Raw genomic sequence first — 26,656 nt, 5'->3', positions numbered from 1 at the left:
CTGTGAAGCGGTTCCTCTGAGGTGGTAGTTCTATTCTGCCCTACAGATTTATTGTGAATTGGAATTGACTTATTGACAGTGGAGTTAATGCAAGAAAAGGCTTGAAGTCTTTCAATGATTTTAAAACTGCAAATGCATCAAATTAACGTGATTGTGTTCAAGAATTTGTTGCAAGAAGGGGTTAGTTCAGCCATTTTAAAGTGAGGTCAAATTTACATATTATTAAACAGTTAGTATAAGTTGGAAGTTCATAGCCTCAGAATTACCTATAGGAAGGAACTTTAAAGTTTTTTGAAAATATCTATTATCGGGGAAGAAATGGGGAGCTGATATCAGGGGCTCAAGTGGGAAGAAAATTTTTTGAATATGATGACGGCATATGTGAAAATATGCTTGACGCACTGGGTGAATGTATGGATTATGATAAGAGATGTTAAAAGCCTTCAATAAAAGTAATTAATTAAAAAAATTTTTAAATAATTAACTTTCCCCTTTATTTATTTATTTTTGCATTTTATTAGGGGCTCATGCAATTCTTATCACAATCCATACATATACATACATCAATTGTATAAAGCACATCCATACATTCCCTGTCCCAATCATTCTCAAAGCATTTGCTCTCCACTTAAGCCCTTTGCATCAGGTCATCTTTTTTTTTTCCCCTCCCTCCCCGCTCCCCATCCCTCATGTACCCTTGGTAATTTATACATCGTTATTTTGTCATATATTGCCCTATCCGGAGTCTCCCTTTCCCCCCTTCTCTGCTGTCCGTCTCCCAGGGAGGAGATCACATGTGGATCCTTGTAATCAGTTCCCAACCCACTCACCCACTCACCCGCCACTTTCCAACCCACTCACCCGCCACTCTCCCAGCATCGCCCCTCACACCCTTGGTCCTGAAGGTCTCATCCACCCTGGATTCCCTGTGCCTCCAGCCCCCATATGTACCAGTGTACAACCTCTGCCCTATCCAGTCCTGCAAGGTAGAATTCGGATCATGGTAGTTGGGGGGAGGAAGCATCCAGGATCTGGGGGAAAGCTGTGTTCTTCATCGGTACTACCTTGCACCCTGACTGACACATCTCTTCTCCTAAACCCCTCTATGAGGGGATCTCCAGTGGCCGACACTTGGCCCTTGGGTCTCCACTCTGCACTTCCCCCTTCATTCAATATGGTATATATATATACACATATACACACATACCTTTTTTTTTTTTTTTTGCATGATGCCTTATACCTCGTCCCTTGGGCACCTCGTGATCGCACTGGCCGGTGTGCTTCTTCCATGTGGGCTTTTTTGCTTCTGCGCTAGATGGACGCTTATTCACCTTCAAGCCTTTAAGACCCCAGACACTATCTCTTTTGATAGCCGGGCACCATCAGCTTTCTTCACCACATTTGCTTATGCACCCATTTGTCTTCAGCGATCCTATCATGGAGGTGTGCAGTCAATGATATGATTTTTTGTTCTTTGATGCCTGATAACTGATCCCTTCGGGACCACTCGATCACACAGGCTGGTGTGTTCTTCCATGTGGACTTTGTTGCTTCTGAGCTAGATGGCCGCTTGTTTATCTTCAAGCCTTTAAGACCCCAGTCACTATCGCTTTTGATAGCCGGTCACCATCAGCTTTCTTCACCACATTTACTTATTCACCCACTTTGGCTTCAGCCGTTGTGTCGGGAGAGTGAGCATCATAGAGTTCCAATTTAATAAAAGAAGGTATTCATGCATTGAGGGAGTGTTTGAGTAGAGGCCCAAGGTCCTTCCGCCACCTTAATACTTGACCTATAAATATAGACACATAGATCTATTTCCCCATCTTCCAATATATATATTTGCATGTACATGTCTTTGTCTAGACCTCCATGAATGCCCTTTGACTCCTAGCTCTTTCCTCCATCTCCCTTGACTTTCCTCCTGCCCTACTACCATGCTTCATCACCACCTGGGCTAGAGTATACCTCTTCTCTACGCAACCTTACCTTTGATAATTCCCCACCAGGCCTGCCACTCCCCACTCTCTACCATTTTGGGTCCCATGTTGTTCCCTTGTCCCTGTGTTTGTTAACACCACTTCCTTACCCCCCCCACCCCCTACCCCAAGTCCCCCCAGAACTGTCGGTCCTGTTGTTTTTCCTCCAGATAGTTCATCCCGCCTGTCCTATTCAGACAGACCTGTGGAGACACTAACATGCACGAAAACAAGACAGAGGAAAACAAAGCAACAGTATACAACCAGACAACAAAACAACAAAAACAAACCACTGACAAAGAACAAAACAAAGCACTTCACAAAAGAAAAGCTTGTAGTTAGTTCCGGGATCGTTTGCTGGCCCTTAGGAGCGTTTTCCAGTCCAGTTTGTTGGGGCACCACGCCCTGGTCCCAAAGTCCACTTTCAGCATTCCCTGGGGACCTTGCCACTCCATTCCCTTGCTGTTCCGCTGCACTCCCCCAGTGCTTTGCCTCGGTGTGGTCGGAGCAGGTCAGGTGCAATTCCCACACTGTGTCTCTGGTGCTGTCCCCTGTATTGCCCTTAGTCACTGAGTGGCAACATTTCTCATAGTGGGGCCAGCCATGTTGTTCTCTCTGTGGACTGGCTGCTCTACTCAGGAACATCATCCTCACAGCCTGGTGTGTTCCACTCTCTCCTCCTGCCCCTTTATCTGCTCCTGTGTGCTCTGATCAGATATGTCCATCTCCCGGAGCTGCAGAGTCAATGTCGTTCTTTGGAACAAAGTCTTTTCGGGGGGAGGGGCAGGAATCCACTTAATTTATGGTGCTGGGGAAATCTCCCAGACCTCTCCACTGGTTCTGTCTCTCCTTTCATTTTTTTCCATGAACTTTTTGAAGCCCCATGTATTTGTCAAAATGAAAGCAATTTGTTAAGAATTCAGATGGAACCATTTAAGGTAATAAGCTGGATTAAGAATCCATATTTACTGGGTAGCAATGTCCTATATTTATGCCCTTGACTCAAAAGACAAGACCTAATCTTGTCTTTCATTTAGCCATGAATGATAGGCAAGTGGAAGTCTTTAGTTTTCAAAGACAGACAATATAACCGTGTGGATCTGTTAGCTCCAGATCCCTCATGTATCTGCAGGTCTGCTCTTAGCTAGTCTTGCTAGAACAACTTTACTTCATCTGTATTTCATTTTGACCAGCAGACTTCCCTGAATATTCCTTTTAAGATTGTAGCAGAATAGCAGTAGTATGCCAGCCCACTTACTGATGTACTTTTCATGATTCTGTTTGTGTTCAAGTTTGCTTGGCCAACATCTTGTTGAACAAAGTAAGTTACCCATCTGAACCCTGGGATGGAAATTAAGACGTGTTTATAGTCAGAGCACACTACAAAGTCCCATAGTGAGGAGCATGGAGGGTAAAGACTAATTGGGACCATTGTTGAAATCTCCCCTACCCCATATATATCTTAATCAGCCAATGGCCTGTATCATTTTGTTTTTTTCTACCCTAAAGACCTTGTCACATTTAAAACAGAAATAAAAACATACTAATAAAAAAAATCACAATCACTGCCATCAAGCCAATTCTGACCTGTAGCAACATTAACTACCACCAGTTATTAAGCACTTACTATGGGCCTCTAGATTGTGATGAGTTGGAATCAACTTGACAGCAATCGGATGAGGTTGAGGTTATGAGTCTAGCTTGGAGCTCTGGAGGCACAGTGGTTAAGTGCTCGGCTGCTAACCTAAAGGTTGGTAGTTCAAACTCACCAACTTCTCCACAGAAGAATGCTGTGACAATCTGTTTTTAGAAAGATTGCAATCTTGGAAACTCTATGGGGCAGTTCTACTTTGTCCTATATGGTTAATATGAGTTGGGATCAACTTGATGGTGATGTGTTTAATTTTGATTTTCATGGGCCTATTGCTGTGAGAACTCGAGTCCTCACAGATTTGTAGAATGGGCCCTATTTCTTCCTTTGTAAAAAAAGGGAAAACTAAGGTTTAGGGAGGTTAAATGACTTCTCCAAAGTAGTTAAGTTCATTTGATTTCAATGCTTATATTTTTTTCATGACAACATGCTGCCCTTAATTCAATTTTGTATAACCCACAGTGCAGAGGATCTTATATATGTTGTATAGTATTTGTAGAATCTACTTTTGATGAACTTTATATGGATTCTGGGATACTTGGGCAAGATTTTTCTTGGTTATTGGCTATCTGTATAGAGAATATGTTTGGGTGCAAGTAATGGAAAATAGTTAGTGGCTTCAAACTAAAAAAAGGACTCATAGAACTAGAATTCCAGCAATGTATTAGGCTAAGGGTTAGCTGAATTCAACAAGTAAAGAGGTGTCATCCAGAGACCCCTGCTTCTTTCCAACTCTGTGTTCTGGGACTTGACTTCATCTTAAGGCTGGCTGTCATTCATAATCCACATGCTCTCTGTTTTCTCTTCCATAGCCAAGATAAGGGGAGGGGAGAGGGAGAGGGAGCAGAGGGAGATGATTTTAAACAAATTATGAGTCATTTAATAATCCTTTTATTTTTAAACTTGTTAAGAAATGAGCAAAAATGATGCTATCCTCAGAAACAGTTTGGGGAATCTTTTTGACAGAAATGCTCAGCCTAGAAGAATGGGGATTTTAGGGAATGAGTAGAGCATGGAATTGTGGGTCAAGAATCTCAGGTGATGATACTCTGGCCAAAAGAATCAGTAAATTAATTGCTTGAACAGGTCTGACATTTGGGGTCTCTCTTGGATTTAGCCACTCTGGTGGCAGAGTGGATATGTGTTGGACTGCAGGGTCAGAAGTTTGAAACTCCAAGGGAGAAAGACAGGGCTTTCTACTCCTGTAAAAAGTTAGTCTTGGAAACTCACAGGGATAGTTTTATCTGTACAACTCAATCGCAGTTGCTTTGGTTTTTCTCTTGCATTTATTCTGGAGGAAATGCTTCCTTTTTTGTTCACAGAAATTATTTCCTTTTTATTGTGTAAAAAAAATAATTTACACAATAACTGCAAAATGGTTGTTGGCCTGGTGAGGTAATACTCTTTGGAAGTTACCTTAGGCTCTCCCGCGGGGAGCCGGGCGCCCGCCTGAGCCCGCGCCGCTGCCCGGCCGGGCGAGGGGCCCTACCAGGGCCCTGGGGCAGCGCGCGCGCGACCTCGGTGACTGAGCTCAGGCCCGGCGTGCCAGAGGCAGGAGCGGCAGTAGAGCTGCGGGGCTGCAGGGGCGGCGCGGGCGGCCCCCACCCCAGGAAGGAGGAAAACGGGTGCTAGGAACGACTGTGATCATAAGCATTTGGACAAGTAAATCAAGGATGCCCTAGGCCTTCTGAGGAATTGCTTGGTTCATTTACAATGTCAGAAGTACTGAAAAACTTCCTTTTCGGTTGCCTGCTGGAAGTCTAAATGTTTGAAGTAATGGCAATAAATTGCTTGTGTGCTTCATAGAGCGTTGAGTGATTAAGAGGGCTTGTTTCCACACCCAGAGCAGTGTCAAGAAACTGAAAACATTAGTCCATTTCCGTTTGATTTTACCTTAACACTGTTGTAAGTTTAAAAGCTTGTACGCTTGCACCTAGCAAAATTAAATGCATGGTTTTGCAACCAATTTCAACTCATTGTTGAGGAAAAATATTAAATTGATTTAACATTGAAAAAAAAAGTAGTTACCTTAGGCAGATATTTAGTACTGAGAGAGAGAGAGCGCTTTTAGTTCTCGAGGGAATGGATCTGCCCTGCAGTCTGCTGTGGAATTTTTAACTCACAAAGCTCTCTTCCTCCTCTCTCTGTACACGCACATACACCTTCTGTTGTTAAAACTTGTTACTTTGGAAACTTCTTGCTTATGTGAATTGATACGTGCTGCTTCTGAGTTGGTTTTGTTAGACTTATAAGACGCCTTATATAATCAGAGAGCTTACAATGAAAGGAAACTCTGTGGGTTCAGTGACTAAACTCATGCATTATTTATCAAAATGTGCAGCCAGACCCCGATTCCAATTTCTTGGGTGTGCTGTGATATTGCTGTTAGCTGTGCCTGCTTCTTTGCTTGTCTTTTTGTAGCCAAGTACAGAGTATTCTTCTGACCTTAGTCTCCTTGAGTCAGCTGAGAAGTTGTCTGGGACCTGCCTTGGACTCACTGTGGCAGTAGAGCCATAGCTATCTTTTCAAGTATCGAGGGGCTTTGATGTTGACGTTAGTTGCCATGGTATTGATTCCCACTCACAGTGACCCCACACCTGTATAATAGAAATGTTACAGTGGGTTTTTGGAAACAGAACACCAGGCCTGTGTCTTAGGTGTTTCAGGGTGGATTCATACTGCTCACCTGCTAATAGGCTAGTGCTTAACCATGTGTTCAACCCAGGGACTCTTGGAATCTAACAGGGGCAGTTCTGTTCTGTCCTATAGGGTCACTATGTGTCAGAATTGACAGCGGCTTTATTGCTACTGCTAGGTACTTAAGAGGAAGTACCAGCAAATGACTTGAGGATGGGAGAAATGACAAAGATATGAATTAGAAACTATGAGGGAGGTAGCGAGAGCCATTTTGAATATGGATTATTTAACTGAGTGAAATTGCCAGGAGCTTTCCTGGTCTTTTGGGGTTTATCAGGATGAAGTGTCTGTTAGTGTTATCTACTGATTCATAATAAATTACTTAAAATGTATGGCTTAAAATGCCTATTTTATTTTGCTTGTGATTCTGTGGATCAGGAATTTGGGAAGGGTTTGCTAGGACTCTGAGGGGAGGAGGCAGCTGGAGGATCCACTTCCAAGATGCAGTCTTCATTCACACGTCTGGTTCCCTAATGCTTCTTGGCTCTCCTTGTTCTCCACACGGTGGCGTATTCTGTAGGTCATCTCCATGTAGGTTGGGGTTTTTACAACAGAGATGATCTCCTTAGGATAATAGACTGTTTACATGACTACTGGCAAGTACTGCAGCCCACCCAAATGGGAGCTGTAGCAAGGCTTCAAGTGATCTAACTTTCAGAGTTTCAGAATGTCACATAAGCTGCATTCTGATAGTGAAATAAGAAAGTCTAGTTCTGATTTTTTTTTTTGTGTGTGTGTGTGTGTTTATGGAGGTATTTATTTGGAGAAACCCCAATGGCTACTGAGTAGGGCTGGCTGTGATATTTATAGATCTAGTTCTGATTTAAGGGAAGGAGAATTTGATTTTATTTCTTAAAGACTGACTTAAAAAAAAAAAGACTGCCCTTAATTCATCTTAGTGCCCTTTCACAAACTCAGTTTAGTGACTGGGATAATGAGAATTTCTTACCTTGCCTTACTTATGTTGTTATAATAAATTACAATCTTTATATAGTATGTGCTCAATAGCATAAATTTAGCATTATACTATGCAATGTTTTTTTTGTTGTTGTTTTTGGACTCAGGTAGGGCATAAGTACTGAAATTATAAGCCAGAAATACCATAAAACTGGTCCTTATATTTGCCCATGAGATAACCTTTATCAGATTTTTCTACATATATTTTTGAGTTTTGGTTTGGTGACCTTTCATGTTTAATTGAAGAACTCCTTTTGCAATTTCTTACAAAGGGGAGGTCTCAAAACCCAAAACTAAACTTACTACCATTGAGTGGATTTCAACTCGAGTGATAGGACAGAGTAGAACTACCCCTGTGGATTCTTTATAGGAGCAGAAAGCCTCATTTTTCTCCCACGGAGTGGGTGCTAGGTTTAAATGGCTGATGTTGAGGTTAGCAGACCAATGCATAACCCATTATACCACCAGGACTCCCTGTAGGAGAGGTCCAGCCATCACAATCTGTGACTCTCTTAATTTTCCCCTTCTTATCATTCATCTTTTTTTTTAATAAGCAGGGACAAGGCTTTATTAGTCAATTTTGCAAAATTGGGTGCCCAAGTCTCAGAAGACAAAAATTGGCTGGTACACCCAACAATGATTTCACAAGCATTATATTCTGTAGTTCACAAGTCCCTCTCCTGAGTCCACATTGGCTGAGTATTATGGGTTTAACAATCTTTCCTGGATGTCGCCTATTTAAAGGTTTTTAATTTAAAACTTCTCCCACCCTCCTTTGATTAACGTGATTCACCTCAGGTGTGAATCCCAGGTACTTTGGTTCTAGTGATTGTCACATCAGCTATCAACATGTGCTCTGGCCACTTAGTAACTTCTTGGCCTTTTGGCCCCAATATTGCAGCATTAGCAAGATGTGGCAGACTGCTTCCATAAAGTTTACAGTCTTGGAAATTATGGGGCACTTCTACTCTGTCTTCTAGTGTCATTATGGATTGGAATTGCTTTTACATTTGGTTTTGGAATCTTTTCATTGGATTCCCTGAGTGATGTAAATAGTTGGTGTATTCAACTGCTAGCCAAACGATTGGTGATTTGAATCTATCTAAAGGTGCCCCAGAAGAAAGACCTGGTGGTCTACTTTGGAAAAATCAGCCATTAAAAATCCCATGGAGCACCATTTTACTTTGATACACATGAAATCACCATGTATCAGAATCAATCTGATGGGCAACTTGTTTATCTTTTTGCTAATATTTTTGTTTTGATGATACACCATTTTCCTGTTTTGTTTTCATTCATTCCCCTTTTATTTCTTTCAGCATGTTTCATACTGTTATTTTGCAGTCCTCTAACCTGCCTATTATCTGGACTTCCCATAGAGATGATTTCTCTGTATTCATCTTACTCTTTTGAATAGACAATTTTCTGCTTATTTGTGGGCCTCATGTTTTTTTTGTTGAAGCTGAACATTAGCATACCTACTACCTTAGTACTGCTCATGTGTGTAGCTTTCCTAAATTCCCCATCTGCATGATGATTTTGAAAACACTCAATTCTTCAAGAAACTACCAAAGCATTTAATCTTAGGCAACTATTACCTCCCATACCTTATTACCTCCCAAGCTCTGGCTCAAGCCATACCAAGGCTTTAGTCTCCAGACAGCTCTGAGCAGATCAAATGTCATTTTGAGGAATAAGGTGCATCTGACTCAAACCACAGTATTTTTCAGTTGCCTCATATGCATGCAAAAGGTGGACTAGAACTAAGGAAAACCAAAGAAGAATCAGTGCCTTTGAATGTTGGTGCTGGCAGAGAATACTAAATGTGCCATAAACTGCCAGAAGAACCAACAAATCTTGTCTTGGAAGAAATATAGCCAAAACGTTCCATAAAGTGAGCATGGTGAAACTGCCGTATGTGCTTTGGACATGTTATGGGGGGGGAGGGGGGAGCTAAAACCTGGAGAAGGACATCATGCTTGGTAAAATATGATGAGTTAGTAACAGAGTTAATTATGAAAGGGAAGACCCACACCAAAATGGATTGACACAGTGGCTACAACCATGGGCTCAAGCAAAGCAACAATTTGAGGATGCTGCAGCATCAGGCAGTGTTTCATTCTATTATGAATGATGTCACTGTGATTTGGAAGCACCTAACAACAGTAGTGACAAACTTTGCTTCAATTAGATAGACTACTAGAATAATCACACATATTTTGATAATGTGAATTAAAAAAAACATTTAGCAGTGTAAACCTTCTCTAATCTGCTTTTAGATGTGATTCACTAGGTCAGTTTTTTTACAGCCTTCTAAAACATCTTGGGTTAAGGTATGCTTCCAGCACGTGGAATGCCTGTATCTCTATTCTCTCTATCAATTCCCAGGTAATTCCAAATCCCAGGTTCTCTAATGAACTTAAGATTCTATTCAAGTCTACAGTAATATTCTTGTGTGTTTTGTCCCATAATATTTGAAGGGGCTTCAAAAAGTTTGTGGAACATTGAATTAAGAAATCATGGAATTCTTTATGAACTTCATGAAACTCCTTAAAATGTTTAGAATGTGTTTATGGTTTATTGTTTTATAGATTTGGCTCTAGGAAGGCTGAATTAGTCCCAGTATGAAGAAAAGAAATAAAAAATAGTGTGAAATGTGTTTGCAATGAAAATTTCTTGTTCATTTTCCTTAAACTTCCACTTGTAAAAATAGCTAAACATGTTCCTATAAATACATGTTAGAATCTATTTCACTTTTATTTTTTTGTCATTTAGTAATAAAAAATGTCTAAATTATGGCAAATTTCCCCCCTGTATTTAGTAACTGTGTGGCATTTGAGAAACAAAAATCTAAAGTTGGTGGTGTAATATGCAAATAATAGAAGAGCCTGTTTAGTTTCCCTTAAAGACATATTTTTTATAACTTGCTGATTCTAGCTTATTTATTAAACAGTTACTGAGCAACTACTGTGTGTTAGGCACAATTCAAAGTACTACGGTTACCACAATGAACAAATGCAACAAACGAACAGCAATGAGAATACAATAGTAAAAATTCCAGCCCATGTGGAATTTACCTCAGCAATGGATGGATGGAAGGATCATTTGGCAAGTTTGGGAGGATTTGAGGAGAGGTGTGACTCGATGTGACTAATATTTCAAGAGGATCACCCTGTGGACAGTGTGGTAACTGAACTATCAAATGGAGCAAGGTTGAAAGCAGGGAGACCAGTTTAGAGACTATTGCAGTAAATCACCTGAGAAATAATGGTGACTTGGGTCAGCGTGGTAGCAGTAGGGGATGGTGATCTTTGGATTTTTTTCCCTCCTGGAACTATTTTGAAAGTAGAGAAGACAAGATTTTTCTAATGCATTAGATGTGGATGGAGTATAAGAGGCTAAAAGATGTCAAGGATCATGCTGCAGTTTTTGGCCGAATACCCAAAGGATAGAGTTGCTATTAATGGGAATGTAGAATGTAAGAGGTTCCAGGATAGGGGATGATGAAGATAGTTTTAGACAAGTTAAATATGAGGTATGTAACAGATACCCAAGTGGAGATAGATGCACACAGAGCTTTTCAATGTGCAGTAATGCCTAGAAATCATCTTAGCTAGGAACTTAACCTCTTTTGATTTTCATTTTCATTCTGCTCAGATCTGTTGGCGGGTTGGGGTGTGAGGGTGGGGTTGGGCAGGATATTGCTGTTTTTATACTTTCTTAATGATTGCTTTGTTAATGCTGAGCCAAATCATGAAGTTCATATCAGAGATTCCTATCTGGATCTTGAGGGTGTGGGATTGTACATATGGAGTAGCAAGCTGGAAGGAAGAATGCTTTCAAATTTGGGTCCAGAAGCCATGTCACTGGTAGAGTTGCTGTATACCATGTAGACTCGAGTGTAAGCCGACCCGAATATCACCCAAGGCACCTAATTTTACCACAAAACTGCATTAAAAATGTGCTGAAAAACTCAGCATATACAGAAGTATAAACGGTATCTATTTGGGATAGACCAGCAGAGTGCATGAAATGGTCAGGAGAGAGGGCCCTGATCCTTCAGACATCTAATGATTGTTGGTACTGTGTCATGGAGAAAGGGAATAAGCTTATCATTATCTTAGTTTATTTGTTTGAGATGATTTCTATAGATTTACCTTTTAATATTTATTTAAACAAACCCATTTTGATTATGAAATGTTTATTATGGGTTAAAAATCTGTGAGGAGACTTCTGCATCATATTTTTAAAAATCTTGTGATAAAAGAGTTGTTTTGATGCTTGTAGTAAATTAAATGCATACAAAACCCCCCAGTACTTCAAACACACTAAATAAACCTAAGTTTTTAATGTAGTGTTTGAGCATATACTAAGTGCATAGCTTGAGGGGGAAAGAGGGTGGTGTTCTCTATGGCTTTCAATTGCTGATAAAAGAAATGTCTTCTATAATTTCCAAAAGGAGATCTCCATTATATTTTCTAAAATATATAATCCACATGATTCTGATCATGAGTATGAGTCTGATGATGGAGTGTTAAGAGGATCCTCAGAATTTTGTCTCACTGAGTGGCCAAACACACTCTTTTTGAGTACCTTTTTTTTTAAAAAAAATCTTTTATTATTTTAAGCTTAATTTATTCCTGAGCCATGAGTTTTTGCTTCTTCAGTTTCTTCTGGGAAATCTTTTCCTTCTGTGCAAACTCCTCTTCTGGCTTAGAAACAATGCTTTCCTTTTCAGTGAGGATCATCCCAGTGTGGCATGTGGAGTGCATGTGTGGATTGATCCGACCATGAGCTCTGTAAGTCTGGCGGTGCATCTTGGGGGCTTTGTTCACCTGGATGTGCTCAATGACCAGAGAATCTACATCTAAACTCTTAAGTTCAGCATTACTTTCTGCATTTTTAAGCATGTGAGGCAAAAATTCAGTACTCTTTTTGGGCCACCGACCCTGGGGCCAACCCCACTGATTGGCCTGGGCACACCTACCAATGCCACCATTGTAATGTCGGAAGGGCACACACTGCTTCGGCAGAGTGGCATCTTTCAAGTATTTGGTGGCTTTCCGGATTTGCATGGCTTTGATGGCCTGGGCACTTTCACAGGTGCTTTTGAAGTGCACCTGGAGATTCGGCCCTCTTGATTTGCAGGATTTTGTAATGTCTTCTGGGTCAAGGGAGTAGCGAACCATTTTGGCAGGTCACCTCAGGCCATTACAGGAGGAGTTGAGTACCATTTTGTATCTAGTGCCTACCACAGTACCCCCCATATAGTTGTTAGTTGGTTGTTGTTACTTGCTGTGTAGTTGGTTCCAACTGATAGTGACCCTGTGCACAATAAAACTACTCCTGGTCCTGCACCAACCTCACAATTGTAATGTTTGAGTCCATTGAGTCAGTCCATCTTCTACTTTACCAAGCATGATGTCTTTCCTAGGAGCCGGTCCCTCTTGATAGCATGTCCAAAGTACTTGAGACAAAATCACACCATCCTTGATCTTAAGGAGCATTCTGGCTGTACTTCATCCAAGACAGGTTCGTTTTTTCTTCTAGCAGTCTAGGATTCTTTCATTATTCTCTGCCAACATCATAAGCCTAATACCTTGATTGTTCCTTGGTCTTCCAAAGATGTCCAACTTTCACATACATGTGAGGCTATTGAAAATACCATGGCTTGAGTTAGGTGTACCTTAGTCCTCAAAGGAATACTCTTGCTCTTCAACACTTTGAAGAGGTCTTGTGCAGCAAATTAGTCCAATGTGATATATTGTTTAATTTTTTTTACTGCTGCTTCCATGAACAGTGACTGTGGATTCAAGCAAAATTGAATGACTATTATTTTTTACACAAAATTAAATTCTTAACAACTTCAATCTTTTATCCACTTATCATGATGTTGATTATTGGTCCAAGATTTTTGTTTTCTTTACATTGAGTTGTAATCCATATTGAAGGTCGCAATCCTTGATCTTCATCAGCCAGAGCTTTTAAGTCCTCACAGGTTGTTATTAAGCTTTCCTGATGCCATGTTCTTCTTCTTACAGTCCAGCTAAAGTGGTGTGAAGCATGGGATGGGGCATAAAGGAAGGCTTTCCAGAATAAGAATTGACTAGATGGTAATGAGTTGGGGTTTTTTAAGTTGGATTTAAAAGGATGAATAAGAATTAGCAAAGCTATAAAGGAGAAAAAATAGATAAAGCTTATGTGAAATAAAGCATATGGGAAATAGATAAAGCATATGCGAAGGTAGACAGGATGAAACAGATTTAAATGTTTGGAAACATAGTTTGGATTGTTTGGTAAAAGACATGAGAGGAAAGGACTCTTCTGTAAGTCTTTTACTTTGTAGCAAGAGTTAGTGTGTCCCTTCCCTTTAAAAGAGCGCATTACTACAGACTATCCCAGGCAAGGGGGACCCCCTGTAGTGTAGGCACACTTGTGCCCTGGTGGATGTATGCTGGTTGTTGATGTGGATCCTTGAGCTGAGAACAGGAGGCTTCTTTGGAGCACAAGCCTCCCACAGGCTCTCTTGGGACGACTGTCCTGGAATTACCCAGGGCAGTAACAAAGCTTTCTTTTTTCCTTTAAACCATGCCAACATGATGGGATGTCTGCTAGCCTTTGTGTTTGGAACTAGCCAACAAACACGTACAGCGGCCAACACAATGGCATTGTTGGGCTGCGGTGAAAACTAGGTCAGGGCCCAGGCCTGCTTTTGTAACAGAGCCTATCCAAGTACCAACAAGTCACTGGCTTGGCTGTTTGGCATTGATGTTTAGTTTCTGACTTATGATGGCAACTAGGATTCTGGATTCACTTCCCATTTGTAGCTCTAGACACATCAATTTGGAATTTCTGAGTTGCCTTTGATCCTCTTTCCTTAATTCCCATGTCTCCCAATTATTGTTAAATCCTTCAGCATTGTAGCCCTGCAGATTCTGATTCAAACCCATTTTTCCATATTTATAACAGAACTCCAAGTTAGGCATGTGGTTGGTTACCTGTCATCTGGTCTGTTAAAACATCCTTGAAGCCTTTCTTCCTACCTGTAGTCCCAATCTGTCCTGCTACCAGAATGAGCCTAAAAGGTAATCCTAATCACATTATACTTTACCTAAAAACATTCAGTGATAGGCCAGATTAACTATAGATGACGTACCTTGGTATTCTAGAGCTTCCACATAAATAACACATATAGTAATAATAACTAGTACACATTGAAATTTTTCTTTGACATTGTTCTAAGCATTTTACGTGCCATCTCACTGACTCTGTAGAACAACTCTGCGGATTGTATTATTTTTACTCCTATTTTGTACATGAGAGTTAAAGAAATTTAGTTTAATCCAGAGTTGCAGACGAGCAGGTAGTCAGAGGTGGAATTGAATCCTAAACAACTTGACTTTGTGATCTCTGAGCTTCACCACAGCACTAGCATGCCCATCTTTTTACTTTCATATTTTATTTTTATGTAATGTGCAGGAGAAGAGAGAGGAATGACTATTAATTTACACTTCATCTGGTGCTGCTTTTACATAGAAAGACTGCTAACTGTAAAGAAGCTCAATCCTCAATGATGAGTAAATGTTAGCCAGGGCTAGGTGGGGGAAGGATGTTCCAGGCTAAGGACCAGCAATGTGCAGGTAAACAGACCAGGTCTTTATAAGCAAGAGTAAAAGGGCATTGTATGTCATGTTAACAATTGTGGGTTTTCTCATAACAGTTACAGGCATCCTAAAATAATTTTAAAGAGGGAATGGCTTCAGTTGGCGATTCAGAAATATCATCCTGATTTGTGGGAATCATTGAAATGAAGGCTGGGCCTGTTCAAGGTATCAAATTGGGATTAGATGGATGAGACTGGGCGAGGGATGATGGTAACAATGGTAAAATGATAGAGAACAACCTGAATAATCTGAGCTAAGCCTTGTGCTGAACATAGTTTGTGTCAAACACCAAATCCCATCGATTCTACCTCTATATAGCTCTCAGGTATTAACCTTGTTTCCATTCTTGATGCTATTATCTTACTGAGACCTTGGTTAACTCCCACCTGAATGATTCCAGAAACCTCCTCGATTCTGGCCTTTTGATAGTTTCTACACTACTATATAGCATATCTGTATAATATGTATCTGATAACATGTATCTGTATCTGATTGTGTTATTTTTCTGTGTGGAAAAATATTATCGATACTATGCTCTCTACTAAACTATGAAATAATGACAGACTGGCCCCATTTATCTATGTTTTCATGCAGAAGGTTTTCAGTGTTTGGATAAGTGGATGGATAGATGGATGGATCTTCCTTAGCATAACCCTGGTAAATTATGTGGTGAAGGATCTCTACCAATTGGCTGATAGCCCATTTGTTCACCTTGGGTAAATACCCTAGCCCCAGACCAGTTGGTTAGATTTTTATTTTAAATCATTTTATTGGAGGCTCTTATAGATATTACATCAATCCATAAATCAATTGTATTAAGTGACCTTGTACAGATGCTGCCATGAAGATAATGTTTTGAAAATGATTTTTCCTTTTTTAAGATACAGTTGACATTTTCTCCAGTATCTCTCTGAATGTCTTTTTGAACCACTGTTCAAAAATAAGTGTGTCTGGTTGAAGATATCACTACATGATAATTTTTTAGGGTTTTTAAAAAATCATTTTATTAGGGGCTCATACAACCCTAATCACAATCCGTGTATACAACTCATCACAGTCCATACATACATCCAAAAGCACATTTGTACATTCATTGCCCTCATCATTCTCAAAACATTTGATCTCCACTACATGATAATTTAAAGTTTATCAAAAGTTAGTTTGTCTTTATTCTGAGTGGTTGCAATTAGGCGAGGCTCTTGTAGCTTACTACTAGAATCACCGAGGACTAGGAAAGGGAGTCCTAGGTATGGTGAGTATTACCTCAGGGAGAAGTTAATGTTGCGTAGGCTGCTCTCGAATATTGCCCGCCTTACTGTGCATATTTCTGTCTGTGTCAAATTTGGTGCCCATCAGAACCTATAGGGTCATATGGGAAGAACCCACATTCTTTAGCCTTTAGTATACAACCTTAGTTGACACTCCAACCTATCCTTTAGGATCCAACTTACACATTTCTTCTTGAAACCTGCTAAACTCCTTAGGAAAAATTGGTTTCTACCTTCAGATTCCCAGAATGTACCTCTGCTGTTTACTCTGGAAGGAGCTCTGGTGACTTAGTAGTTATGCGTTGGGCTGCTAAACAGCAAGGTCAACAGTTTGAAACCAGCAGCCTCTCTGCAGGCGAGAGATGGCGCTTTCTACTTCCATCCAAAGTTACACTCTTGACAATTCACAGGGGCAGTTCTACTCTGTGCTATAGGAGTGCTATGAGTCAGAAGATATTTGGTGGTAGTAAGTTTTACATACCCTAGGAAGAAGCCCTCCAGTATAGTAGGTTACCTGCTGGGCTGTTAATTGCAAGATTAGCAGTTTGAAACCACCTGCTATTCCACTTTCTGTTCCCATAAAATTTACAGCATCAGAATTCCAAAGAGGCAGTTCTACTCTGTCCTATAAGGTTGCTATGAATTGGAATCTACTTGCTGGCAATGAGTTTCGTTTGGATTTTAGATATACCCTGGAAAGGAGCCCTGGTAGTGCTGTAGATAAGGTGTTTACTATAACCACAAGGTCAGTGATTCAAACCCAACCACCACTCCTTGTGAGGAAAAGGAAGCTGTCTGCTCCTGAAAGGATTTCTAGTCATGGAAACCCTAGGGATGGAAACCCTAGGGAGCGGTTCTACTCGTTCCTATAGGGCCACACTGTCCAATGAGTTGGAATTGACTTGACAGTAGGTTTGGGATTTTAGATCCTTTGGAAGGATCCCTGGTGGCACTGTGGGTTAAGCATTAGACTGCTGACCACAAAGGCAGTACTTCAAACCCACCCTTCATTTAGGGGAAGAAAGATAAGGCAGACTGCACCTGTGAAGATTGACTGTCTGGAAACGCTAAGGAACAGTTGTAGTCTATCCTGTAGGGCCACTATGAATCATAATTGACTTGATGGTAGTGGGTTTTTGTTGTTGTTTTTAATGTGCCCGGGGGAACTGTGATGAATCTGAAGGCTAAATGTTGGACCGCTGATCAGAGTTGTCACTTTACATCCCCGTTTGCTCCACTGTCTGCTTCTATAAAGATCTATGGCTTGTGGCAATCCATGGAGCAGTTCTGCTCTGCCCTTTAGCGTTGCTGTGAGTCAGAATTTTCTCATTGGCAGAGGGTTTGGGCATAGAATTTTTGGTACAATTTACCACCCGTGTGTCTCTTAACGGGTTTCTTTGAATTGTGAACTGGGGCTAGTCTATCTTTACATCCCCACATTTCCTATGTTCTAGGTAGTGCTCTAACTCTGGGGCACATAGTGTTGAAGTAAATGAACAAGGCTCTACTCTAGTGTGGAGGCATGGAGAAGGGGAAGGAGGGTGCTCCATCACATTTGTGGGAATAACCCAAATTGACACTCCTGAATGGAAAAACACTACTGCCCATTTAGCTCTCCTTCAGTGATTGAAACAATAATATTTATGGATGTTAGCATTTGATTTCTTGTATTGTAGTATTAAAGGTGGTTTATTTACATAATATTCAGTTCCTAACACATTTATATACTGAGTGTCTTCTCAGAAAAGGGTCTATTTTTTAAATGAAATCACGATCAAACACAAAAGAGATGGAAGAATCACTGTTATAAACCTTTATTTCTTTTTTGTTCGATTATGAGGAAGAGAGGTAGGTCTTGCTGTCTGTAAAGTTGGGGGACAGTCAGTGAAAAGTAGTGAAGTACATAAGACCCACATGATTGGAATATATTTCTAGCTTTCTGAGCTTAAAGGTTTAAAACTACAGCACAACAAATGCTAACCTCTCTCATAAGCTGTTTATATGCATTGCCAATGCCTTAGGTGATTTGGTAGAGCTACCCAAGGAGGGAAACAGAAAGTAAAGCAGCTGCGACCTGGAGACATCCAGAAAAGCTGGATATGCGAGTATGGTTGCCCTTGTCTCTGTTTTCCCACAGGGGATTTGTTTAGATGGCACACCAGCTGAGTCCGCACCAGGAGTTATTATGGGGAAGTGAATGTTCCAGCTACTGAGCACATAGAATGTGTAGCAAGTTAGAAACCTTCCCTGTTGGCAGATCTCAAACTTCCTTTCTCCGTATATGCAAAGTTTTGAGACATTGAGAAGTTGTGGTTTCTGAAGGCCCTAAAACTTTATCACTCCTACTAATGTATTTACCAAAGGCAGGCAAGAGAAATGAGTTGCCAAACTAAATTCCATTTTTTCTAAAATTGATGGTGGAGATGATTGTACAACTCTTTTTAATACAATTGAACTATTGAATTGTATGATATGTGAATTATTTGCAAATAAACTTAAAAAAAACAAACACCATTTTATTTCCTTCTCTGGTCCTCTTTTATGCTTTTTCTACTTCTCTTGGAAAAGCCAATATCAGTTACTAGCCAGTGAGATTTCTTATTTTGACTTACCTTTTTCCTCTGCCCCCTCCCCTCTGGCTTGGTCTGTGAATTTTTCAAGGCCTCCAGAGAAACATTGCTTTACAGAGTAACTGAGAACCAAGAGTTCTGGACTCGCTGGACCCACAGAGAGCATTCATACAGCCCTTTTCATCACAGCCTCTGCCTATCTGTCCCAAAGACAGGCCTTCCAAGTCACACTTGTTACCATGCCAATACCTTTGAACTCTTGGCTAAAGAAATGTGCATACATCATTAGATGTCAACTTAGTTGTCCCCCAGTGGCTTAGAAGTTAGAAGCGTTTCTTTAAAAAAAAAAAAAAGGGTATCTCAGACATGAACCTTTGACAGATTCAACTAGAGTGAAGAGAAGACGAACCTGTGCTAATGCTGTAATTATGCCCATGTAAATGTTTCCAGTGATGGATTATCAAGCAGGAAGAAGCCGATGGACAGGTTTCCCTTTTAAGCCATTTTCTTTGCCTTGCCCGACCTGATTTGGCTAGGCTAAGGATCTGAAGTGCTGTATGGTGCTGCCCCCAGCAGGTTCTTTGGTGTTTATATTACCAATTAGAAAATCTTGGCTCATATGCCATTTATATTTTTTCTAATTACTTTCATAAGTTTTTATTAGATGCTTATAATATTGTGAGTTAGATGGATCAAAGAATGTTTCCTCTATAATTACACATACATGAATGAATATATATAAAGAGGAAGTGGAAGAAGCACAAACTGTGTGTATAACACTTTATAATTAGTCTTGTTAATTCACTGGTTCAAAGCTACAAGACTATTAAGAGGAAGCAGTAGACTAGAATTCCAATCTCTTGCCTCTTATCCCATATGGAGCCCTGGTGGCAGAATGACTTACATGTTGGGCTATTAACCACAAGGTGAGTAGTTGGAAACCTCTAGCTGCTCTGCAGGAGAAATATGAGGCTTTCAGCTCTCATAGAGTTACAGGATTGGAAGCCCACAGAGGCCGTTTTGCTCTGTCCTGTAGGGTTGTTGTGAGTTGGAATTGACTTCATGGCAGAGAGAGGAGAGCTTCCTATCCCAAAGGTCCTTTGTAAATTTGATGTTTTCTCCAAATAAGTATTGCGTGTGTATTTTTTTAAAGAGAAATTTGACTCTTTTGTTTCTTGGAAGCGGATGGAAACAATCCATTATCTAGGATTTGGGTAAGATAATTAACCAAATTGGCCGAAAGATCTGAGCTTGAACTCTGCATGAGACTTTTTGACTTAGATGCTGTAATCTCCAGTAGTAGTAAAGAATATGGATCTGAAGCTAAATTACTTGGATTTGAACTCTAGCCTTGCTACTTAATAATTGGATAACCTTGAGTAAGTTAATCTCTAAATGCTGTGATTTCTTCATCTGTATGTTAAGAATAATAGTTCACTTAAAATTATTGTGCAGATTAAATGAGATAGTATGTCAAGTTCCTAGAAACTGGCACTAAGTAAGCACTCTATAAGATTTTAGCTGCTACTACTATTCAGTCTACTGCTATTATATATATGTATACATATGGCATTTGCTGTAATAAACCAAGCAGCAGTTCTTCATGCATATGTAGGGATGGAGTACAATCAAATTTCTTGGAAGAGTTCATCTTCACATGGTTTCTCCATAGTCCAATCACTTCCTCACTCCTCCTCAGTTCACATTAGTGTTGCTAATCTCACCACTTTACTGAAACTGTTCTTGCCAAGATCACCAATGACATTCTACTTGCAAACCCAGCGGACACTTTTCACCTTCATCTTTCCGACCTGTAGCATTTGGTATTGTTATTTCCCTTTTGAAATACTCCTCCTCCTTTGACTTCTGCGATGGGATTCTTGCTTGGTTGGTCTTCCTCTGACCAGCCCTTTAAATATTGTTCCTTGGGATTCTGGAAGAGCCCTGGTGGCATAGTGGGTTACACTTTGGGTAAAAAGATGAAACTTTCTACTTCTGTAACGAGTTACAGTGTTTGAAACGCACAGGGGTAGTTCTACCCTGTCTAGAGAGTTGCTATGAGTCAGAAGCATGGCCGTGAGTTTTGCAGTTTGGGAGTTGGGATTTTGTTAATGCCTCATCTTACATGTGAACCTCTGGACATTCTTATATATCCTTTGACATCAATAGCTATTTCAGTTGAGTGTTGTTGCCACCTAGATGTTAATCTCCAGCTTAGGGTTTACTCTTAAGCTTTAAACTAGGGCCTCTCTACCTGTGCTATCCCACAAGTACCTTACACTCAACATATTGTGCTAAACTCGCCATCTTTTAGCATTGCTGCTGTTTCGTAGAACCTGCTCATTTCCTTATAGTTTGTCCATTTAATAATGGCATTCAGGAACCAGCCCTGTATTATCCTAGAACTTCTCATTGATCCTAAGCCCACACTGGGCCATCACCTTTTGACTCTGCCATCTAAGTACATCTTTAATCTTCCCCAGTTCTAAGGCTTCTACTTGTGCCTTGACACAGGGTCCCTTCTCTTACCAGTATTATTGAAATAATCTCCTATTATCCCTTTTCTACATTCGCCTTCCAGTCAATCTTTTAAAAGCAAGTATGACCATATTACTCCTACCCCCACTTTAAAATGCTTTTGTTCCCTACAAACAGGATAAAGTACATATATCTTAACAAAGCCTGTCAGCTTCACTTCCTGTCTTTCTTATATACTGCACTCTGCTCATACTCAGTGTGTTTTCTGAATGCATTGTTCACTTAACCTTTAACTTTGCGTAGTTCCTTTGTCCACGTGCGCTCTCCTTTTCTGCTCCCTCAGCCACTCTTAGACACAGTATTTTCTCTTGACTGGCCAGTAGAGTTAATAGCTTCATCCTTTGTACTGCAGGTGCCATCTTATTTGATATTTTACCATATGTTATTGTGTCTCTATCCCTTAGTAGATTAGATTGTGTCTTTGTACGTGGCTCCATAGTACCTAGATCCAGAATAAGCTCTTAATAAATATATACATATTTTATATACACACACATTCTACAGGCACAGTTTCACCATCGGCCTAAATGTTTTTGACAAATGGTAGTTAGGTTTTCCTTCTATTTTGCAGTATATCAACTCTGGGAACCTGGAACAGTTACTAGACAGTAACCTGCATTTGCCCTGGACTGTGAGGGTGAAACTGGCCTATGACATAGCAGTGGGCCTCAGCTACCTTCACTTCAAAGGCATTTTCCATCGGGACCTCACATCGAAGGTATGAAGGCTTTACTTTCACAGCTCTTTGATAGACACTGTCCTCCTCTCTTACCAAAAAAGCTGGGTTAAGAGACCAATCATTAATGAGCTCAGAAATTGTGATGATATCTTGTAGGTTTCACATTTAATCTGAGTGGACATAACTTTCTATTCTCTATACCTAGTCCTTAGAAAGCTTATCTGACATCAGAGCGGGTGCCCATTGGTGTTGAGTCGGGCAACATATGCCTCTTGGGTCTTAATGTCTGACTTGATCTCATGAATGTATGTTATAGGAGCAGTTGCCACGAGGGGTGGGGGATCGAGAGATTCCCACCTTGTAGGAATGACAGCAGTTAAGACGTGTGAGGCCCTGTCTCTTGGTGATCTCTCGCATGGTCTTCAGGAAGTAGCTTTTAGCTAAGAGCCGGAGGTTAGTGATTTTTAATCACTTGAATGCAGGTTTTGAGGGCCATGGTGTACTGACCCATTTTCTATTTGTGTGATGGAGTTCCTGCTATCCTGCCAGTTCTTCTTTGGCATCACTTGGTCTCTGTTAGTATTCTCTTGCTTTCCAAATTTCTGTGTGACCAAGTTAGAAAAGAGTTGCTTTTAGAAGAAGTTGGCCATGCTACAAGGCAGGCACCTCATGGACAAACGGCTTAGAACACCTCTGTGACGAGGTTTATATAAATAGTACTGTTTAATCATTAATCGGGGAACTATAAGGTCATCTAGCAGATATGCCCAGGCGCTAAATGTAAAGTGTCCCACAGGGAGACAGAAGAGTGTATACCAGCCTAAGAATAGCTGTCATTCATTCTCTATCCTCAACCTGTGTGGGCACACGCACACAGGTTTATATACATATGCACACGTCTACTCCTCCACATCCCCTCTGTCAGGGGTGAAGAGAAAGGGAGCCTGTCGTAAGAAATTCCCAGTGAAAACAAAGCAGGTCGTACCATCAGAGCCAACAAAACCTAGGGCTGCAAGTTCCTGGCTGCCTTACACAGCAGTGATTCTGGGGTTTTAAACAGCGGTACTGCCCCTGAAGATCCTGACCATTGGTTTATAAACTGCTGCACAGAACATAGCTTTGAGGAGGTAATTATAGGGCCCATGTGCCTGGCAGGGCCATTCATAGTCAGATGCACTCTTCCTGTAAGAAGCCCTGATTGTGCAAATGGTTAAGTGACCAGTTGCTAGCCAAAAAGTTATTGGTCCAAACCCACCCAGCAGTTCCATGGGAGAAACTCCTGGCAATCTGCTTCCATAAAGATGACTGCCAAGAAAGCTCTGTGGGGTAGTTGTACTCTGTCACATGGGTTACCTTGTGTCAAAAAGGGCTCCACAACGTTACTTACCAACAACAGCACTGTTGCAGAAGAAGCACTAAGATGGGCAAGTAGACTCGGGGAATCAGCCGTAAGGAGCCCTTTATCTAAATAAGGACCTTGACACTTGGGACCTGGAAGTTCATAATTCTATTTTCTATCCCTTCATCAGCCTTTTCTTCTTCTTCCAGAATATTTTAGAAAACTGGAGTTGTTCCAGGCAAATGGATGGGGTTATATTAATTTAGCAACTACCTAAGTTGATGATTGGTGCTCAGGTTTGACGTCCAGCCAAAATAAAATATTTGCTTCCTATTCCGAGAGAATCATTTTTCCAAGATAGAACGATTTCATGACAAGTCATCTTTCAGTAACACAGATTACTTCCTCCATATCTACATGAGTGTCTAGTCGTGGGCCTGGCACTATGGCTGAAGGAATATGAAAAATGAGAATTTCTGAACTTTATATGCTTAAAAATCTTAATGTTGAGCAATAGCTAAAGTACAGCCCACAACATTATATCATTGAATGTTCAGCCACATAGCACAGGTTATACATTTTCAGACCAGGGAATAGTCACTCTAGAGCAGGACAGTTAAGCTTTCTGGAGAAGAAAGATCTTCCCACTCTTTTATTTTTTTAAATTATTTTATTTTCCCACTCTGAAGAGTTCATCATATTCCCTTCTGTGCCCACTCCCCAAACATTTTTTTCCCATTGTGCTAATGGTCTTGTGTGGTTCTCTTTAGGTTTGTTGTGTTGTTCTGTAAAAGTGACTAACCTTTTTAGACCTAAAGTGTAAGACCACTGCTCTTTGGTTTCCCTGGGGTGGATAGTATTCCCAGTGTCTGTTGGCCTGAGACAAGAAACTAGAAATTTAAGAGAAAGACTCCCTTGTGTCTCTGGGTTTCTTTGTGTCTGGGCTTTAAGGAGGTGTTGAAGATACTTCCAAGTGGTTAGAATTAATGACTCAACTGCCATTTGAGTTACTGTGTTGATTGCCCCTTTTTCATCTCTGAGGCTAAGTTGTATATGAATTTTCCAAGCTTATTTTAACCTTATTACTATGGGGAGGGTGTATGTCAACACCTAGGTTAGAGCAGCCCCACTCAGGAAACCTGTGTGATGGTGACAGTGGCCATGAGACACCTCCAGGTGAAAATAAGGTCAAAGGGAAGAAGTAGGCCATTCAGGTTTCCAATTATTTCTTTTCTGTCAGCTCTGGAGGGTCTAAGTTGGATTTCTTTAAGGACAGTAACAGGTTAACTTACAGTGTAGAATGTACACTATTTAAAGATATGGAATTATTCCACAAACTTTTTGGCACTACTTAGAATGTGATTAAGTGCACCTCTTATTCACCTTTAACTTCCTAGCATCTAGCACAGAGGCAGTCAGAGCAGGGGCTTCGTGGCTCTGTTTCACCGTATGAGCTTAATAGCATAGGGGCCTAAACATCCACTGAGAGCTGAGACTTCAGGTCACAGAGACGTCTAGTTGTGCCCCACCCCTCCACGTGACTTCATTGCTTGTAGGACCTTAGTGTTCCCAATCTGTAAAATAAATGCTGTCCTTGACCTCACGGAAATGACCAGACGGCAATAAAAGAAGGGCTTCAATATACAGGATGTCCCTGGGTAACAACTGTCTGACTTATATACAGCCTATAGTTATGAACCAACTTCCATGAAGCCTATTATGTTAAAGCTCAAAGCGCACTCAATGATTCGTAAGAAAAATAGGTGCTACATTGATATGTGTATCAAAACATTACTAATTATTATTCATGTTTTGTTAAAGATATTTTGGTGTAAATGGAGATGTTTCTTTAATTTTTTTAGGCATACAGTACACTATATACAATATATGAAGACAGACATTTGACTATTTGTCATTGGATACAAACCGTACCTAACTGTCCAAACTTAGGCACACAGTCTACTTAAAGACAGATTGAGGAACCATGCTAGTTTGTAATATGGGAACTGCCTTAGTGGGAATGTGTCCCAGGTGTGTAAATCCGGGACAAGCAGGAAGCAGATGCCTTTCTCCAAATAGATTCGGAGCCTGTGGTAAAGCAAGAGGCTCCCCAGTGTTGTAGCAGTGTCACCTGAAAGTACTGCTATATTGGTAAGATTCTTACTCCAGGGGTTCTGGCACGACTGCCCTCAGAAGAAGTCTGTCAGATAGAGCTGTTTCGTCCCGTTTGTAATTACTTCTGTGAAATGAACTGATATCAATTGGTATCGTGCTGCTGCTGAGAATTTATTTAGAAATGGCTGGTAATGTGGCTTTAAAAGTGTCTAATTCTGAGATGGTAGGGAAGGAAGGGGAGAAAGAGCTTATACCAAAGGGTCAAGTACAAAATGTTTTGGAAATGATGATGGCAACATACGTACAAATATGCTTGATACAATTGATGTATGGAATGTTGTAAGATTCCCCAATAAAATGATTTTTAAAATATTAATTCATGAGCTCCATCAAGAAATGGCAATAACCACACACAATACTTTTACCAGTATCTTTGGTAGTGGTACAGTGGGTTAAGTGTTGTTCTGCTAAACACAGAGTGGCAGTTCAGACACATCAGTTTTGGAACCTCTGAGGAGCAGTTCCAGCTGTCCTTCAGGGTCTCTATGCATCAGAATCAACTCATTGCCAGGAGGTTGGTGGTTTTGTTTGTTTGTTTTCAGTACCTACCCATCTGTGTCTAAGAGGTGACTCTTGTTGGGAACAACTGAAAAAGCCCTTTGTTTCTGCTTACTCCCATTATTGCTTGTCATCAAGCAGCCACCACTGATCTGTGATGTGCCCCTCGGAGTGTGAATCATGCCTTTTGCTTTTTTTTTCAAAAAAGGTTTTAAAAAATGTTTTCAGCCAGCTCTTAAACAGCCACCAACGTGAGAAGCCTCTTTAAGAGACGCATTGGTGGAAGGATGAATAAAGAAGTTTGAAACATACACACAGTGAAATACTGGGCAACATTAAAGAATGATGATGAAACTGTGAAGTACCTCATGATATGGATGAACCTAGAGTACATTATGCTAATAGAAATTAGTCAAATACAAAAGAACAAATGTTATACAAGACCATTGTTATTAAAAAGTTAAAGGAGTTTTGCCAAATGGACTTTGATGGTTACTCTGGGTGGGAAGGGGAAATCATAGACTAGGAGGGAGACAGGTATCAATGTGAATTGAGATCAGCTTGTTGGCAGCGAGTTGAGTTTGTTTCCTGGAAGCCCTGTGGAACCCAGTTCTAATCGGCAGCACTGGGACATGTGAGTT

The 26,656-nt window shown here is 40.6% G+C and overlaps 1 protein-coding gene across 3 annotated transcripts in view; it reads left to right on the top strand.

The window, feature by feature from the left end:
* The window catches only part of TESK2 (testis associated actin remodelling kinase 2), a 158,471-nt gene that overhangs the window by 124,341 nt on the left and 7,474 nt on the right, over positions 1-26,656 (top strand). For 2 of the 3 annotated variants that reach the window (XM_075555536.1, XM_075555535.1), the window contains exon 5: positions 21,896-22,042. The exons of the other annotated variant lie outside the window; for it this stretch is intronic. In XM_075555536.1, coding sequence (XP_075411651.1) covers positions 21,896-22,042 — 147 coding nt within the window. The remainder of the gene's footprint in view (positions 1-21,895; positions 22,043-26,656) is intronic. 3 annotated transcript variants of the gene reach the window in all.

Source organism: Tenrec ecaudatus, chromosome 1 (assembly GCF_050624435.1).
Source record: "Tenrec ecaudatus isolate mTenEca1 chromosome 1, mTenEca1.hap1, whole genome shotgun sequence".
NCBI classification, from domain to species: domain Eukaryota; kingdom Metazoa; phylum Chordata; class Mammalia; order Afrosoricida; family Tenrecidae; genus Tenrec; species Tenrec ecaudatus.
Note: the sequence above shows the minus strand (reverse complement) of the source record. Positions and strands in the feature narration are given on the sequence as shown.